Below are 18,052 nucleotides of genomic sequence, written 5' to 3' on the forward strand. Positions count from 1 at the left end.
ATGATTTTCCTCTGTATTCTTTTATTACATCCATGGGTCCATCCATGGGTTTAAAATTTCACAAGTTGCATGAGTATTATAGTGTCATAAGGTTATGTCAAGTAACTTTGAATAAAGCAAAAAAATTGAGGCCAAAGTAAAACACACATTCTGTGTATTAATTGTATGTATTAAATTCCTAACCTGATCATAAACTGGATTCTGATTTAACTTGACCTGACTGAGCTCTTTTGTTCTTCTTTCCTGGAAGTCTTCAGTACACTTTTAATACACCATAAAAGACGTGGCTCTTGATGTTTATTACTGATAAACCTGTAAGGAAGTGCAAACACAATTCAATAATTTACAACTTCTCATGGTTTCAGTTTTCTAATGCAATCCATTATCTTATGAATTAATTGGATTAAGAAGGTATTTTATGTTATACAAATCAATATTTACTTGACATACTAACAAACCTGCGGCATTCAATGACAGCTCTGGATGCATGTGTGTATGTGTTTGTATTGGAATATAGCATCTGAAGAACACACACAGGAAGCAGTGAGCCTTGAAATTAGCTGTTTAGGCAGCTCAAGCTGACTGGTTCTCAGCAAACAGTATTGCTGACTAGCGTGCCTACACTGTGCTTGAAAATATGTCCTTTTCGGTTTCACTCATGAATCAGCAATAGCGCCAGTGGCAGTGTAATATGGGCCGGCATGCAGGGATCTCAGGACAAGCAGAATGTGTGTGTGTGTGTGTGTGTGGGGGGGGGGGGGCATATCGACCATATCAGTCAATATCCATCTTTATTTTGACAGAAAAAACAGGGTAGATTAATAGTTTACTGTAGAAATCATTATCACAACACTTTTGCAAGGTTGACCAAAACAATTTTTTTTCCAAATAGTGTGAACAAATCCATAAATATAATTGGGTTAGCTATATTGAAGAAGCATGTTTAACCCTGAAGACAGGCATGTCACCCCCCGGACACAAATGAAAAACAGGGTGAATATAGATTCAATTTTTGATAGGATGATGACCTTAAGGTATCTTGAGCACATTCTCTGGTCATTTAAGCTCTAATCGCCAGTAACCAACCGAAGCATAAATAATAACACATAGGACACAAAGACACACCTCTCAGATGCAGATTCATGAAACTCTTTAACTGTATCATGCTCCATGATGTATCGAGTGTAGTGGACGCCATGCAGAGTGAAATCCCACACTAGTTGCTACTTATAGCATCGAAAGAGATACCCATGAGTCCTGAGAGGGCGTCTCCTCGTAGCGGTGTAGAGTATCTTTAACCCCACAAGTATACAGACAACATTACAATCAGGCAATACTAACCACCTGACTTCTGTGCACACATGACAGACACACAATACAAACACTTTTTGTTCTGAATTCAATGATTCATGAGACTGAGGTATTAAACGTTTCTGTTTAGGAGTTATTTACAAACCATAGGCTGAAAATATGGTCATAGGAAATTCATATGCAATTGTGAAAGAAAGTGTCAACAAAGTGCAGACCAACCAGAGTTACCCCAGGGGAAAGTCTGGCTTACTGTATGTGGGACTTACTGGTATGAAGGAATTATGGAAAAATAATGATATTGACCTCAAGCACAAACTTAACTCTTGCTACTTTCAACCAAATGCACACAGCTTCTTGTCAAGCCCTATGCTGTCATATTGATATTGAAGCTCTGATAGTAGTCACTGTAATCTTTTTATTTTTGCCAACAGAGCGGAGACAACAGGGCAAATTCCAACCCTTCAGACGGTTGTTCGGGAAGAGAAAGAAGCGGGAGACGGGGAGGAACCTGGGTGCAGTAGAGCTAAAGGACCATTTTTCTACTGGGGAAGTGTGCAATGGAGTTGTCTCTGTAAATGAGGACATTTTGAGGTAAGTAATTGTTAAATATTATATTGATAATGTATACAAGCTTTTTCCGTTTTGTTTTTTATGGAGATTAAGCAGGTGGGCGTTTTTTTTTGGAGAGTCAATAGGTTTTATGATACATTTTTGATTTAATCTGAAATATGAACACCTTATGACTAATTGAGCTTGGAGTTATTGTATTATTTTGTATTCATTATTGTATAGTATTTATATTCTGTAAAAGGTGTGTTAGCTCCATTCAAACTGAACATACAATACAACTATAAAATGCTTGTAATTGTTTGAGAGCATTCGTGTGCATAGCCAAATAAATGTATCATTGTGCTCATTCTCAATGGGTGATCTATTAAGTGCATGAAGAAAGGCTTTACAGTTCATTCAGTAAATGCGATTTACACTCTGGGTTTGATGGCATGCAGGGAGTTGAATCCCGTTGTGCCCCGAGCTATCTCTCACGACAGCATCTTCACTCCGGAAGAACTGCCAAAGGAAGCTGTTCTGGATCAAACCATGTCCCAGGAAAACGTCTCTGACAAGGTCAGGAACCTGCAGGTATTACAACCATATGGTGATTAACACTACCTATAATCATTACAGAGGGGTTTTCTCAAACAAAGTAGGTTTCCATGGCTCATATTAATTAACCTAAATAGCAAAAATATCCAAGTAAAATGTCTTATCTCTCATAAGAATTGTATCTTGTATTTTGATGGCCATTAAGAGGCAGATAGCCCAAGGTATCAAGTTTGGGAAGAAGCCTCTATCTCTGAGAAAGAGTGAAGACGAGTGCAGTTCAGATGAGGAGGAGCTTCCGCAGAGTCCTCTCAAGGTGATAGCCCATGTGGAGACCATGCCTACAGAAACTGAGCCCAAGGTAGGTTCTAGTATGATACGATACAACTTTATTTGTCAATTAGGGCAGAAATTCTTTTTGATATAGCATCAATATACAAACATGTGAACACACATTTGAGGCATAAAGAATCGATAGACAAACATGAAACATAGCCATAAATGACAGTATCAAGCATGACGGAAGCCAAGCATACATATGTTACAAAGAGGCTTCATAAATATATCGAAAATGTCATCACTTTGAGACATTTTATGAAAAATCTTAATGTTATTGGTTTAACAAAAGGATTGATTGATGTATAAAGAAGTATTTAAGTCTGTTGCGGTTGAAAGAAGGAACTCTAAAGCGCCTGTTAGAAGGCAGGAGCTGATATTCTCTGTGTAAGACGTGAGACGTCAGTGGAAATATATCTGGCCAGCCTGAGCATGATCTTGTTGTGGGCTTCCTGGAAGAGGTGTGCTACAGGTAGTCCAAAGATCTTTGAACTAATTTGAATTTGAGGATATAATTTGCCTTATCTTTGACTGAAAGGCAACTCTGCTAAGCTGTATTACAATAAAGCATTACACTCTGAATCACTGACATAAAGAACAAAGAAATGATTTGTCTGCTAGCTTCAAAGGATCTTAATCTCTGCAGGAAATAGATACGCTGTTGTATCTTTTTGCAGGTAAATTCTATGTGAGAGGTCCATGATACATTTTCGTCTATCATAACGCCAAGTATTTGTAGGTTGGGACTTGATTGATTTCTGAATCATGGATCTTCCACTTGGGACAGTTGAAAGTTAGATGGTTTTCCAAAAATGATTTCCTCTGTCTTCAGTGTTAATGATCAGCAAGTTTTTATCACCCCATTCGACTAACCAATCCACATTGCCCTGGTACAGTGTATGGTCCTCGGATTGGGTGAATAGGGTCATTAGGGTGGAGTCATCAGAGTATTTTAAAAGATATTGGTTTTGGCACACTGGTGGTGTAGTCTGAAGTGTACAAGGTAAAATGCAAAGGGGAGCTAATACAGCTCTGGTGTATTCCAACATTGGTGGTATTTGGAGAGGATAGTGTGTAGTTGACCTTGACTAGCTTAATCCTTTTTGTGAGAAAGGAAAAAAACAGTGACTAAGATAGGGGTTCATCTGAAACGTAATCATTTTAGATAAAGTATTTCTGTCTGAATGGTGTTAAACGCAGATGAAAAATCCAGAAAAAGAGACCTGGCATAAATATTTTGGGTTGTCATGATGTTTAGATATGATGTGCACCAGTGAAACCAATGTATCCTCTGTACTACGGCCTTGTTTGTATGCAAACTGGAATGGGTCTTGCTACCTCCCCAGGTGTCTATTTAGGTGTTGAACCATGATCTTTTATATTGACTTCATGATCACAGAGGTAAGGGCTATTGGCAGAAAATCATTGTAATCATTGGGGCATTGATGTCTTACCGTCTGTCTTTCTGAAATTCATTGATGACTCCATCTGGTAGAAACCACCTTTAAATATTGTTCCCAGGTTCAACTAGCAAGCCAGCAGGCTCCGGTACACAGTCCCCCCCTCAAGTCCCCTAGGTCCAGGAGAGTCCTCCATCCCACCGGTACCATTGAGTCAATCAACCTGGACGCTGTGCCACAGTGTGCCCCGTGTCTGGACAACACAGCTGCCAAGCATAAGCTGTCTGTGAAGCCCAAGAACCAGAGAATCTCCCGCAAACACCGGCGCTTTACCCAAGTAAGAGCCAGGTCCACACATCAGTAAGTTACAAGTTTTTGCATTGGTTGCCCCCAGGCCTGGATTGTGTTCGTCCAAAGAATTTGACCCATTATTTCATAATTCTACTAACCCTACCCTTCTTGCTGACTCCTGGGATAACATCTGCCTCAAGGGCTTTTTTGCTTTTTAATGATTCCTTTTCACCTCCACCCATAGTGTTTTTCACCCATTTTTGTGTGAAAGTTTGTTTGTCTGTTTTCCAGTAAATGTTGATATTGATGGCCCAAGTGTGCTTCTATGTGTAGAGCATTTGAATTTTGGGCGAGGCAAGGGGTCCATCCCGTGCTGTAGTTACCAGTGGGGAACCTCCCCTAATCATTCAAGTTGGCTAGTCCATCTCTCACCCAGCTGGCCCATCTTGCCAGAGGGCCGGATCAGCTGCTGTTTTATTCTTACCTTTATTTCTTTCCCAGTCTGGCGGTAGATAAAATCAATCTTGTTGCATGACATGGTAAGAGACATGTACATTTTCGCTCCATCCAGGAACTACAGGATTCCATTCCGGGGGTCTTGCAGGAGGATGAGGAGGTGGCAGGAGGGTTTGCTGCTGAGGAACATTGCCTACAGTCCCTGGAGTCTTCCAATAAACAACAATGGCAGCAGGAGGTGGAGGAGAGGATCCGACAGGAGGAAGAGGAGAGGGCAATGAAGGTAGAGGAGAAGAGGCTGCGGAAACTAGATGAGGAGAGGTGCAGTCAAGTGCAGGAGGAGGAGCGCATCCACAGAGCTGAAGTAGAGGAAAGGAAGCAGAGAGAGTTGGAGACTGAGAGGAGGAGGAGGGAGGAGGAAGAGGATGAGAGAAGGATCAGGGAAGAAGAAGAATGCAAGCAACGTGAGGAGGAACGTAAACAGGAGGTGGAGGAGGAGGAAGAGGAGGAAAGGAGGAGGATCCAAGAAGAACAGGAGCGACTGCAATGGGAGGAGGAAAACCAAGAGAGAAAGCATCGGCAGGAGCAGCGGATACGAGAGGAGGAAGAGAGGAGGCAACAGGAAGTTGAGGTGCAGGGACTCCTTTTGGAGGAGAAGAGGCTCAGAGAAGAGAGGGAAAAACAAGAAAGGAAGAAAAGGCTTCATGAGGAGAAATTTAAAACAGAAGAAGACGAAAAAGAAGAAGGAAGAAGAGGAAATACACTGGAGAGAGATGGAGGAGAGACAGAGGCCCTTCTCTTTCAAAGTATCCTCGGGCGAGAAACAGATTCTGTTCCAGAAGGTCAACCTGACTCCTGTTACACCAGCCAGTGGCCACCAGGGCGGCGCTGTAACCGACCAGCGTGCAGGCAACAAAACCTCCAGTCCTGATGGAGCAGATCCCCACAACCTAATATCGTGTCAGTATGTCCCCCACACAGCCATCCTGGTGACTGGGGCCCAGCTCTGTGGACCAGCAGTCAATTTAGACCAGATCAAAGACACAGCCTGCAAGTCACTGTTGGGTATTGGCGAGGATTGGAAAGCTCAAGGAACACCACCGACCAAGAGCAAGACCTCCCCAGACCGAAAATCTGGGAAAACCAAATCCCTGAATGAATCCATGCTCACCTCAGACCAGTCGAGTGCAGCGGTCCTTGCCGAATGGGCCAGTATCAGATCCAAGATATTTAAGGGGGCAGACGAAGGGAAGTATGAGGATTGCCCTGAAAAAAGCAAGAGCCAGACAGGGCCTGATGGCGAGGATGCTAACCAATCCTCGTTCCCACACTCCAACCTCAGGAAGACCATGTCTGCGAGCGCCAAATTCTCCATCACCCCAGCCAAAAAGAAGTTTGGAGACTCCAATAGGAACTCTGAGCTGTTGAGTCCAGAGGAAAAAGAGACAGTGAAGGAAGGTGCATTCTTTTCTGATACCTGCAGCCAGCCCCAGGCAGCCTCCCCGACCCCAGCTGCTAAGTCCCCCAACAGGACCAATAAAACGGTCCGCATTGCAGTAAGAGGTACAGAGGAGTGTATGTTTGCCAAAGACCTCCCTTCGTTTCTGGTTCCCAGCCATCAAGCCAAACCGGAGGGGATGGAGAAGAAAGGTCACAGCCAGGATGAGGCAGAAGGTTCTGAGGGCAGCGAGGAGAGGGGACCCGACAGCCAGGACAAAACCTCCCCCTTTGGAATCAAGTTAAGACGGACAAACTACTCCCTCCGCTTCCACAGTGAGCAATCCATAGAGAAACGAAAAAAACGCTACAGCGCCGGGGACAGTTTTGACGGTGTCCCCTCTCCCCTCACACCCATGGACCCGGACTCCACCCCTGACAGCACGCCGGTGTTCTCTGAGACACCGAGCCCACCATCGCCTCTCAAAGACGGCGCCATGGTGCAGTTCTTACAGGTATCCCCCTCGTCCATCCCATTCCGCACAAAACCGGGGCCGAAACACGACTGTGATGGGGAGAAAGTACCTTCCAGATCTTCTCTCTACCAGAGACCCCTCACATCGCCCAAGCCTGCGGCAGCCGCGTTCAACCCTCCCCCTTCGCCGCTGCCCAAGGACCCCAGTGAAGCGGTGGCCCAGGGGAGCGGGAGGGGTCCAGAACCTTCTGGGAAGGAGCAGGGTGAGGCTGTGGAGGAGACTACTGCCGTGGCCCGTCTGCAGAGGGGCAACCAGGCACCTGGGGACGAGGAGCCCAAAGAGAAGAAGTCATTCTTCCCATCCATCAACATCCCTTGGAGAGAGAAGGTGGACCGAAAGACAGAGCTTCTCAAAAAAGGTGAGAGGTACTATTCTTACCTTTGAGACATACCTGAGAAAATATTATACATGATATAATATTATTATATCCAGACGTCACTTCGCAATGACATTTTCCATTTTGGAAGCAAGTGTGTATGGAAGTATCACTGTGGTGTTGATAATGAAATTATTGGTCCTTATGGGAAAACATGGTTGTGTTTGAATCACAGCAATTCTCATGATTCTACGGTAATACAAATCTCTGGAGCACTCTCAAAATATTTAAATGTTCCTCACTGACTGTTTACCACTATATTGTCCATATATTGGAGATACCTATAGATTACAAAATTGGTTGGGTTTGACCCTTACCTCATAATTTAGTCATGTTTGGTTTTGAAAAATCTCTAGTTGCCCTTTTCAATCACTTAGGTGTTTCACCTACTATTTACTAGTCTTGTTTTTCCTTCAGTCACTGTTTACCTGGGTTCATTGCTATTTTTCCTTTCCAGAATTAGTATTTTTCTTTTCATAATTATACCCCACTTTCTCGCTTTTCCATACTTTCCTGTCAAACTCTTCATAAAGCATATAAATCATAAATACATTTAAAAAATACCTAATATCTACCTGTCTGTATGCAGAGAAACCCTCACTACAGAGCCGGCACTCTCTGGACAGCGCACGGCTCCAGGAGAAGGAGCAGGGGCCCCTGTGGATCACACTGGCTCTGCAGAAGCAGAAGGGCTTCAGGGAGCAGCAGCAGAGCCGCGATGAGAGACGCAGCCAGAGGGAGGCAAAGCTGGCAGAAAAACAGTCCAAGGAGCGAGAGAGTGTATGTATCCTCCATCTTTTTTATCACCTCTCCTGCCCCAAACTCACTTTGAATATAAGTGTTATAGCACACCCATTAACACATAACTGCAAGGACATAAAGTATAAGGAAAGGTACAGGCCCCTTTCATTTTCATTTGCCCCATCAGCAGGCTCTACTGGTCAGTCCCACGGACGGCAGGGGAACCCAGGGCCCTAGACCAGGAAAAGCTCTGACCCCCGAGGAGCCCAAGAGACCAGATAGTCTTCTGGGACGCTTTGACCGGCGAGAACATCTGAAGAAAGCAAACACTCTTCCCAGCTCTGTCACCGGTAAGAAGCTGGATTAATGGTTTGCAAGTTGTTCCCATGTGCTGTTTCATTTATAAATGTTATACATATTTGATGACAGTTGATTGTGCTTAGAGAGCTTATCAAGCAAGAGTTATGACGCTCACACAGAAGTTGGATTTATTTAAAGTTAAAGTTCAAATGACAAAGTATCTGTCGTAATACACACTTCAAGAAGAAACTACAACGTAGTATTCGTCATTCACATTAAATTGCAAAAAAAGTAGCAGACCCATTCTGTTATCGTGTTATCGTATTACAAGTGACACCTAGGTATACGTTGATGCCTTACGCTGTTTAGTATTGCATTATTCCATTTGTCTTCCAAAGAAGCTCGTCACTTAACCATCGGACGCTATGGTCTATGCTTTTCATTTTTGCGGTGTAGTCGAGATTGCAGACTCAACATCATTGCCCCCTGCTGTGAAGGAGGTGTCCAAGCGCTTCTCTTCCAGTGACTCTCCCCAGGTGTGCACAGAGCCGGCCTGGCTGGCTCTTGCCAAGCGCAAGGCCAAAGCCTGGAGTGACTGCCCTCAGATCATCAAGTAGCCCACACTGCACACTGCCCACCGACTGTGTCAAGAATATCCCCTTCATTGCAGTTCAGCTCCAGGTCCTGACCCTGTAAAACCAACAAGAAAAACATACACAAAAAAAACATTCAATGGTTGGTATATTAATCAAGATAAAGTGTGATTTACCGTGAAATATACGAGAAGATCAAAACAAAATCATACTTTTATACTAACCATTAGTATTGCAAGCATGCACTTACTATATAGTCAAATGAAAATAGAAATGAAAAAGTAAGTCACTAGAAGAAACATGTCAGTTTGATGTTTGCTCTCAGCTCTGAGCACCTCGGATTTAAGAACGACAAAAATCCACTGGCAATACCCACAATGGCTTCCGTTGCAAAAGCCAATCCAAATTACTTACTTTTTTTTGTAGCCATTGTGGTCCCCATGGTTGTAGATGGATCCTGTGGTAAAGATACCCCATATTATATCCTCATCTCAATAGAGTTTAACCAACGGCTTGTGGGGAAGAATGTCAAAGCCAGCGTTTTGTCAACATGGGGGTTTCAAAATATTGTTTTAAGGGCTAAATGATTTCATTAACTTACCTGGAGGACAGAGCTGGGTGAACTTTCCACCAAGCATCCCAGGTGTTAGTCATCTCCTTTGTTACATTCCAATGTTGGTGTAGTTTAATGCTAAGAGTTTCCCTTGCACTTAAACACAGATAGGCCATCTCCTCTCAGAGCCTCCAGTTTTGTTTTATGAACTGCGACCTGTACTTAGCCTAACAATGTGCACTGTGTCCGTGACGACTGTGACAACTGTCAAAGAAGCTATTGTATAATTTGCCATGAAACAGTTGACACAATTTCTATCTCATGCACGCTAATACAATCTTTCAGAAATCCTTCGTGGTGCATAGCTAAAAACAGTGCGTCAAAGGCTGACAGTGTTATTGGGCATTAACTGTTAATTGTACATTGCTGTCACAATATGGTGATGAACGTAACACTCAATTGACTGGGTACAGAGTAAGAGTGAGAGAAATAGAATATGGCTACCTACTCGCTATAATATATGTCTCTTGTGTCTGTCCTACTGTAACACAACTGTGTTTGTGGGCATCACTTCCTTTTTAATGTGATTTGAACTGGTTAGCTTGTCATAACGTTTCAAATGGATTTCTACGACGCCATCTTCCTCACCTTTTGATGTAATGAGTTGTACGTAAGACATCATGACCTCTATTTAAGGAATCACGTATGTAAGTCAAGGGGTTCCACCAGGGCCTTGGTCAGCAAGGGGCCACCTAAGGCAGAGTCACTTGGGCATATTGTTTATACCTATGGTTGTGTACAATAGTGTAGCGTTGCACAGTGTTAAATGTAACAAATATGTTTGGTAATAATTGCACTTTTTTGTCCCACTTAATAGGTATTCATGAGGAAGTTCTTACGAAATGCAAAATGTTCTGAATAATGTTAAGTAAATGCTAATGTCTGAAACAAAAATTGTCCACCAGATTCCTTATTTCTCCGTCAAAGGTACATGTGAGAATTTGTAATTGAGACCCTCTAGAGGGACATCAGTGAGATTACCTTTATTTGTGGGTATTAACGTTGCTATGCATCTCCTGTCCCTGGAAGTGTTTCCATGTGGGCGTGTCCTTCCAGCTCCTCTTTGTTCGGCGGGTTCGTCAGATCTATGCAGTACACCATGTCGTTTCGACAACCCACCAAAAGGGTGCGCTCCCACACCACGGGCGAGGAAAACAGCTCTCCGGGGAGACTGAGAGAAGCGATCTTGCATCCGTCCCTTTCGTCTAGGATCCAAAGCATGCCGTCAGTTGAGGCCACTCCCACCAGAACCTGCTCTCTGCCCAAGGCGGAGCGGCTCTCAAAGGCAAATGGGCTGGCATAAACCCGGCCCGACGTCTGGAAGCTCCAGACCAGGGAGCCACCGGCGGTCTCCAAGCAGTACACGTAACCGTCGTGTGCGCCGCACAGCACCCTCTGCCTGTCGGGTGTGAAGCATGGCGTCGAGAACACCGCTCCTTTTGCCAGAAACTGCCACAGCTGAAATGGGTTGCGAATTTGAGTGTCAAATTTGAATTTCTGTGTCTCGTTTAGAAGGGCGTCAAATTTGATTGTAGCATCAAAGACTAAACTAATGCACTCACCAGTTGCCCTGTGTCGCTGAAGAAGCAGATGTTTCCGTCCACAGAGCCAATAACCACACAGCCAGGAGAGCCAGAGGGAGAGGAGAAGAAGGGAGTCTCTCGGTTGTATGTCCACATCACCTCTCCGCTGTCCTGTAATGTCAACCCAATGAATGGCGGGCAGACCAACTGTGACCTCTGTATAACTATGGCCCATCTACAAATGACCGACCAACCAGCGGCTCCTCATCTAAGGGATGAGCAGTGGAGCGTGAGGACCACGCAAACCCATCACCAGCACACTTCTTTACGATCTTTATTGAAAATGTCTGTGGATCTGACCCTCTTTGCTGCTGGCGTTTCAAAGTGCAGTCTATTTTTTACCGGGCAAAATGTGAGGGAGGTAAAGAGGGTTTCAAAAAACATCAAAACAAAACAAAAAGGGACATAGTATAGTCCCTCATATTGTTTAACTTTGATTGCCAGAGAATGAGATTCCATTTAAATAAGTTACAGAACCATCCATAACGTATAGTCTTTTCTAAACAACTTTGTGAGACAACAGCCAGGTATCATTTACATAGCAGCTTTGCAGTGCAATCATAGACCAACAGCACTGACGGTAAATCAGTTCTGTCATGTAATTTCATGGTACCAAACCAGCGGTCAAAAAATAACTGAATAAAACAGAGTTTGCTCCACTCACAGGGTAGAGACACACAAAGTGACCCCTCAAAGATGCGGCGTAAAGGCGCCTCCGGGTTGGTTCGAGGTATGGAGACGAGAAAACTGCCCCCCCACCACAGTGATACTTCCATACACACTTTTGCGCCTACAAGAAAATAACACATATTGTACATAGAAACACAGCTCAAGAGTGTAGAAAAACGTTGATTATGATTTGTAATAAAATTGATGAACGCCTCAGTCATACCCAAGAGTAAAGTAAAGTCACTTCCAAAGCAATTGTAGGACTTTATATCTACCTTTAGGCTTGTATATCTTTCTTGATACATGATATCTGGCATTGTTAACTCATTAAGACACAATACAAAAATTTGAAGATAACCACAACAGTCATACAAAATTGTATGACTGTTGTGGTTCCTACCTGCGGGTCCAAGGCATAGAGATGGCCATCATGAGAACCTACGATAACCAAGCCAGTGGCGGGGTCCACCGCAGGGCTGCTTTTCACGGCATCACCCGTCTCAAACACCCACCGACTCGCCCCTGACGCCACACACAGAAAGTACACAGCGCCATCGTAGCAACCTGCAAACCAAAGACCTGAGTGTTAGTCGTGACGCTGTTTTTGCAAACACCCTTCAGTTCATCTTTTCAGTTGATCATTGAATCATGGTTTTGAGAACCGTGGCACTCACCTACTGCCAGCTGGGTCCCGCAGCGCATCACCACGGCTGACGACTCTATCCTGTCTCCCAGCACGCGCTCCCACAGAAGCCCCCCGGTGGTCAGGTCCAGGGCCTGCATGCGGTGAGAGTGGGAGCCGATGAACACCGTAGCTTTTTTTGACCCAGTTCCTCCGGCCTCTCTGTCCTGCACCACTACCAGCAGTGGTGAGGCGTCCACACAGCGACCCATGTCTGAAGACCATCTCACACGCAGCTCTGGGGATCTTGGCTCAAGCTCTGGGACCAACGCCCGCTGGATCCCCGTCTCGCTAGTATCTTTGGCTGAATAATCATTCTTGATGTTTGCCGATATCGTTTTACAGTGAGAGCCGCTGAGGGTCACTGGATTGCTCACATTCAATTCCAGTACCTGACCAGCCCTCCTCAGTACTTTAGTAAGTCTGCCATCAGTTGAACCTACTGGTCCATGTAGATGATGTGGTGCTGAATACGTTTCTGTGTGTTCTCTCTTGACCATGGTTGAAGAGGCAGGATGGTCTGCTGAACGTTTCCTAGCCGAGGGTGCGTTTGGAATATTGTTAGCTGCGGGGGAGAGCCGTGTTGCCCTCGCAACGAGGCACACCACCTCTGTGAACGACCCTTCAAGTATGGCTTCTAAAAGTCCCGGTACGCCAAGTCCGACGGTTGCTATGATGTCATCGCAGAGACGTAGGGCTTTCAGAGAGTCACCTCCACTGAACAGGAAGAGGGAGTCATCCTCAACCACTGCATCTTCCGGAAGACCTAAACTATCCTGACCATGAAAACAATAATGACATGCTAATTAAAAAGGAACCCATGTCATTGCAGCCATCACTTTAGTGTAAATAATAGAAACCCCATTCAATCACAAAGGGATAACTAGCGTATGAATTTAGACACATACAGGGGTTGCAGCGAGAATGGCAAGAATCTACCTTTTGAATAACCAGTGGATTGAAAGCAGTGAATGAAGAGATGAATGACTGAAAAAAGTTAATTTGTATTTATTTAATATAGTGTCCATACCTGCCATAGACAGATGAGTCTCTGTTTGAGTTTAGCCATATTCTCAAATGAATTGACTGACTCCAAATGTTCCCTCTGTTGTTGGTATAACTTCATCAGTGCATTCATGTCCACCTTTCCTGAAGAACAACATAATTTTATTGAAACAGAAAACATGAAAAGGAAAGTAACATATGGAGGAATGAGACAGGGAAAAATATTGTTCTCTGGTTTTGAAACTAACCATGAGCAGTTAGCGGCAGAGCCTGGACTAGAACCAAGGAGTCTGGAATGCTGGCACTGGGAACCAGCAGGGATAGCTGCTGTAGGACAACCCTGTGAAGGACTCTGATTGGGGCATCAGATCTGCTCCCGTCCTCTGGGAGGTCTTCTAAGAAGCCCCAGTCTCCCTCATGATCCCCGGGAACGGAGAGGCTCAGCTCCGCCTGAAGAGGAGTCGCTGCCACCTGGTGGACGGATGGTGACGCTACGACAAAGGCGACCAGTCGTAAGCCTTTGAAGAGACCCACGGCACATGACTCCACCTGAGGGAGACTCATCATGACCTGAAGATGACGAGGGAGTTGTGAGTACTGCATACTGTTACAATACAACATATTAATACTAGTACAATACTGTGAATACTGCATGTTAATACTGTTACTAAACTCGGAATACAGCATATAAATACTGGTGCTATATTGAATACCTGCACTGCACTCCATTTTGCCAGGAGGTTTATGTTCCCTGAGTGAATTAGAAATCAAATGGGAACCATGTAAGCCTCAAGATAACTTTTCTTAAACTTCAGTTGGCCTCGCAGTCTAGGTCACGGAAATTCAATGTTCTATGAACTTGCTCCTTCACTGATGGACTACAGATGTCCTGCAGTTATTTTCAACAATGTTGAGGCTGATCACTGCCACTTCCTTGAGCAAAGAAAGATTCACCTCATTCATATTAGTATCATAGTACGGGTAATGAGTAGCCTGACATCTCCACACCATTACGCGAAATACCAATTACCTATTTGGCGGTAACCTCTCACTTCACTTCCGATTTCTTAGGGCAGTGGTTCATTTGTTAACATGAACATTAAATGGATGCAAATACTCACAATTTAGTAAAAAAACATGGACCTGTGTTCATGCAACTGCTTTGCAGAGGTGAATCCCATTGAAATATAATTTGGGATGCACTTTCTTTTTCACAGATTCTCATTTCTCATTTTGTTCAATGTTCATGCAGAGCCTGCATGTCACTCCCTAGCAACAAACTGTATCCATCCTTTAAATCTAAGTAATTTATGTTATATCAGACAGATTTCTAAATTAGGCAGGGAAATGAGAACTGACATTGGATTAAAATTATTATATTCTTTTGTATACTGCACGTCCAGCGATACGAACATCACACATGCACGTATCGCGATATCAATATGAAAACTATATATGTTACAGCCGTAAGTGGATTCCATCTTGGTTACAAAAAGGCCTCAGCAGCACTCCCATAGGGCGCTCTTCTGTCATTGTATTAAACCTGCCCCATTTTAGAGGTTGTGATTTGCTCGACCCGGGCCGGGTCTGCGGGAAATCTGTCTGATTGGGAGGCATGTACCAGAGGTTCGGCTGGAATTTAGTACGGTACCCTGAGTAAAACTTAACAGAATAGGGACACCCAGTGGAAAAAATAAACAAAAACCCTCACTTGTTGCACTGTGTCCAAGTTCACGCGTTGGCCGTTTCGCTTTACCAGCCTGTCCCTCCGTCCCAGGTAGTGGAGATGTTTGCCTTCCATCTCGACCCAGTCCCCAGTGGCTCGCATCGTTCCTGGGACCATCGTGGACTCATCGTCGATGAGGCATACCCTTTCCTGTCCACCTACAGGGGGGTAACCACTCAAATAAACAGCCGGAAATGCATTTATGTGGGTTTTTTAAAGAATGTATTGTATTTTTCCCCCCTACCTATAAAAAGTTGCCCTTGGCCCGCCGTTATGACACAGCCCCAATCATCTCGGACCTCCACACTGGTGTTCAGCAGAGGGGCTCCTATTGGGATGGAAGACGCAGCTCTGAAAAGTGGCCACAAATGACTCCATTAGGCCACAAATGACTCCATGGCCGCCTAAATCTCGCTTGTTCCGGTGATGAAGACATGCTACTGTACTGTCATAAATATCCTGCCCAAATAAAAGGTCAGATAGGTAATGATGTACATGTGAATAAATAAATACGTATAACATTATTTAATCGACGTATTAGAGATATGCACTCACTGATGGCTGGACTTCAGCAGGCTCTCAGGGACTTGGTGACAGCTGGCCCAGCAGGACACCTCTGTGATACCATAGACGTTGTACATCTGAGTCCTGTTGCCTTCCTGTCTCCAGCTCCGCAGCAGGCCTAGGGAGGGACAGGCCTCCCCGCCGAGGGCCAGCACCCGTAAGGAAGAGCCTGCAGACAACACCTCCTCTGTGAGCGTGCGGTGGCCGAAACGTCCCAGCAAAGTGGGCGTAACCTGGAGGGAATTTTTTTATGAATCAACTCATTTCATGGTGTTTGGATTCATGAGAATGTTTTAAGCAATATTTCATTTGGCATAATAAGCATATAGTGTAGTATATGATGATTCAACAATTTCGTGAACCTGTAGGACAGTTGTCTTGTGATCTTTGAAGAGCAGTTTTGCCAATCGATTGGGCGCTTTCTTGATGACGGAGGGGGCAATGAGCAGCCGAGCCCCTGATGACAAGGCAAGAAAAATCTCTACCACCGAGGGGTCAAAGGTCAACGGCGATGCGAGAAAAACCAAGTCCTCTGCACCAATCTGGAATAAAGATCTATAAAAAGCAAGCAATGCTTAACAATACTTCATGTATAGTGAATACAATTCAACAATCTCATGACCATGAATCTAAATCAGAAAATATATAAGCAATGAGTAATTTTTCAGACCAACCTGAGATGCTGTATATTGGGTACTATGCACTTGTGTGGTACCCTTACAATTTTTGGAAGCCCAGTAGTTCCCGAAGTGTGAAGCACATATGCAAAATCTCCTTTTTTGGTGTAATCAGCAAGATATGTCGAGGCATGGGGCCATTCTTCACAAGCTCTCCGAGTTCCTTCCTGCTGTGTCCCTAGGTCCAATATGACAGCTGATGACAGCGGCTGAACTCGCACAAGGGTCAGGTTGTAATCGGGCCACACAGCACATACCTCCACAGTAATCAGTTTGGAGAACTTCTTCTGGAAATGCTAGATGGAAACATTCAAATGAAAGTTTAAACAATAATATGGATAATACAAATACATTTGTTGATGTTATTTATATATGAAAAAAATACTTCAAACAAACTGCTCTGCAGAGTGCAGTAATTCAGATCACACATGCTCATTATGCGAGCGGACAGAATTCCTGGGACATCTGGATTAAGAGGCAGATAGGCAGCTGGTAACTGTAGAATTCTTTAACAGAAGAAAACAGACGTATAGTATTAAGACCTCAGTCAAGACAATACTTACGTCTAATGAAAAATTGCATTCCGTGATTGTAATAGGACATCGCTACATTGACTGAAATGACTCAAGATTGTTACTCACCCGAAAATCCAGACAGGAAGATACAAGTCATTTTGAACATACAACCCAATAAGGCCATTATTTTCGCGACATACATTCCGCAGAGAAGAAGACAATTCATTTCCATGGCCCACCACCTCTTTGTATGATAACGAAACGCAATTCTCAGGACCTGAGCCCATATCAAATGTGACAGCTACTCTATCTGCATGCTTAAGGGCAGCTGCGATCAAAGCATCTTGTAGCTTATTTCCATTCATTTCGTCAAGAAAAAACAAGATTCCTGATGTCAACCTCGTTAGTTGACTATGCCGACAATGTTATTTTTCTATGGGTATATGGAAGAACAGTGTATTGGTTAAACGGATCGGGTAGCTGAATGAAGTTTCAGATCATTTGCGTTGCCTCGCATAACAGAATGCATTCTAGGATCAAATAGTCAGAAATGCTGGCGATAACTTCCCTACGCGACATGTCACGTGACTTTAAAACCTCTGTGCATAGAGCATTGACCCATAGACATCCTATACATGAGCTGTGTTCGAAATCGTTCCCTATCAGGATATAGTGCACTATATAGGGGGCTCGCCATTCTGTAGTGGTGTTCGAATTCTCAGTGGTTAATTTCATGCACAATGTAGTAATGTATATAATATAGTGCACAATGTTAGTGTACATACGATGTTCCACACATATTACTCCCGTATACCACAATGCAATGCGGTTGTGTTTTTCCGGAGGAGAAGAAGAAGCTGAATAACCGCGAAAACGAATAAATTTAACGACGGATTTTCGCTTAGAAATGTCAATTTATTTTGGATTTAACATAGAAAATGTAACATTCATAATTAATAAAAAAAAACTTGATCAAGGAAATGTAACATTTAACATCAATACAACCTCCAGCTTTCCTCGTGAGTGCCGGGTTTGTTTACATGATGTGGGCGCATCTGTCTGCGTCACACAAATACCCAGCGCATTTACAGACGCAAATGATGTTTAGAAATGTTCAGCGTAGTGTCCGAATTCTCGTTT

The 18,052-nt window shown here is 44.0% G+C and overlaps 2 protein-coding genes across 12 annotated transcripts in view; one reads left to right on the forward strand and one right to left on the reverse strand.

The window, feature by feature from the left end:
• The window catches only part of aasdh (aminoadipate-semialdehyde dehydrogenase), a 20,997-nt gene extending 3,380 nt beyond the window's left edge, over positions 1-17,617 (reverse strand). Inside the window, exons 1-17 of one of the 11 annotated variants that reach the window (XM_030373041.1) lie at positions 17,039-17,609; positions 16,783-16,903; positions 16,395-16,693; positions 16,083-16,275; positions 15,712-15,953; positions 15,401-15,507; positions 15,142-15,314; positions 13,679-14,000; positions 13,456-13,574; positions 12,418-13,201; positions 12,144-12,307; positions 11,739-11,864; positions 11,054-11,185; positions 10,473-10,949; positions 10,080-10,183; positions 9,293-9,335; positions 8,448-8,975 (exon numbers count right to left, since the gene is read on the reverse strand). In XM_030373041.1, coding sequence (XP_030228901.1) covers positions 10,497-10,949; positions 11,054-11,185; positions 11,739-11,864; positions 12,144-12,307; positions 12,418-13,201; positions 13,456-13,574; positions 13,679-14,000; positions 15,142-15,314; positions 15,401-15,507; positions 15,712-15,953; positions 16,083-16,275; positions 16,395-16,693; positions 16,783-16,903; positions 17,039-17,277 — 3,474 coding nt within the window. In that variant the 5' untranslated portion in view covers positions 17,278-17,609 and the 3' untranslated portion in view covers positions 8,448-8,975; positions 9,293-9,335; positions 10,080-10,183; positions 10,473-10,496. Of the gene's footprint in view, positions 1-8,447; positions 8,985-9,288; positions 10,950-11,053; positions 11,186-11,738; positions 11,865-12,143; positions 12,308-12,417; positions 13,202-13,455; positions 13,575-13,678; positions 14,001-15,141; positions 15,315-15,400; positions 15,508-15,711; positions 15,954-16,082; positions 16,276-16,394; positions 16,694-16,782; positions 16,904-17,038 lie in introns of those variants that run through there. The other 10 variants (XM_030373036.1, XM_030373039.1, XM_030373040.1 and 7 more) reach the window with 10 other exon arrangements.
• Positions 1,056-10,381, forward strand: LOC115555969 (cancer-related regulator of actin dynamics homolog). Its single transcript, XM_030373034.1, is given in 9 exon segments — positions 1,056-1,902; positions 2,319-2,451; positions 2,621-2,773; positions 4,270-4,485; positions 5,011-5,631; positions 5,633-7,226; positions 7,834-8,024; positions 8,173-8,335; positions 8,742-10,381. Coding segments are annotated over 9 exon segments (3,531 nt in total). The 5' UTR covers positions 1,056-1,603; the 3' UTR covers positions 8,903-10,381.
• Positions 17,618-18,052: the final 435 nt, after the last annotated feature.

Source organism: Gadus morhua, chromosome 12 (genome assembly GCF_902167405.1).
Source record: "Gadus morhua chromosome 12, gadMor3.0, whole genome shotgun sequence".
NCBI classification, from domain to species: Eukaryota; Metazoa; Chordata; class Actinopteri; order Gadiformes; family Gadidae; genus Gadus; species Gadus morhua.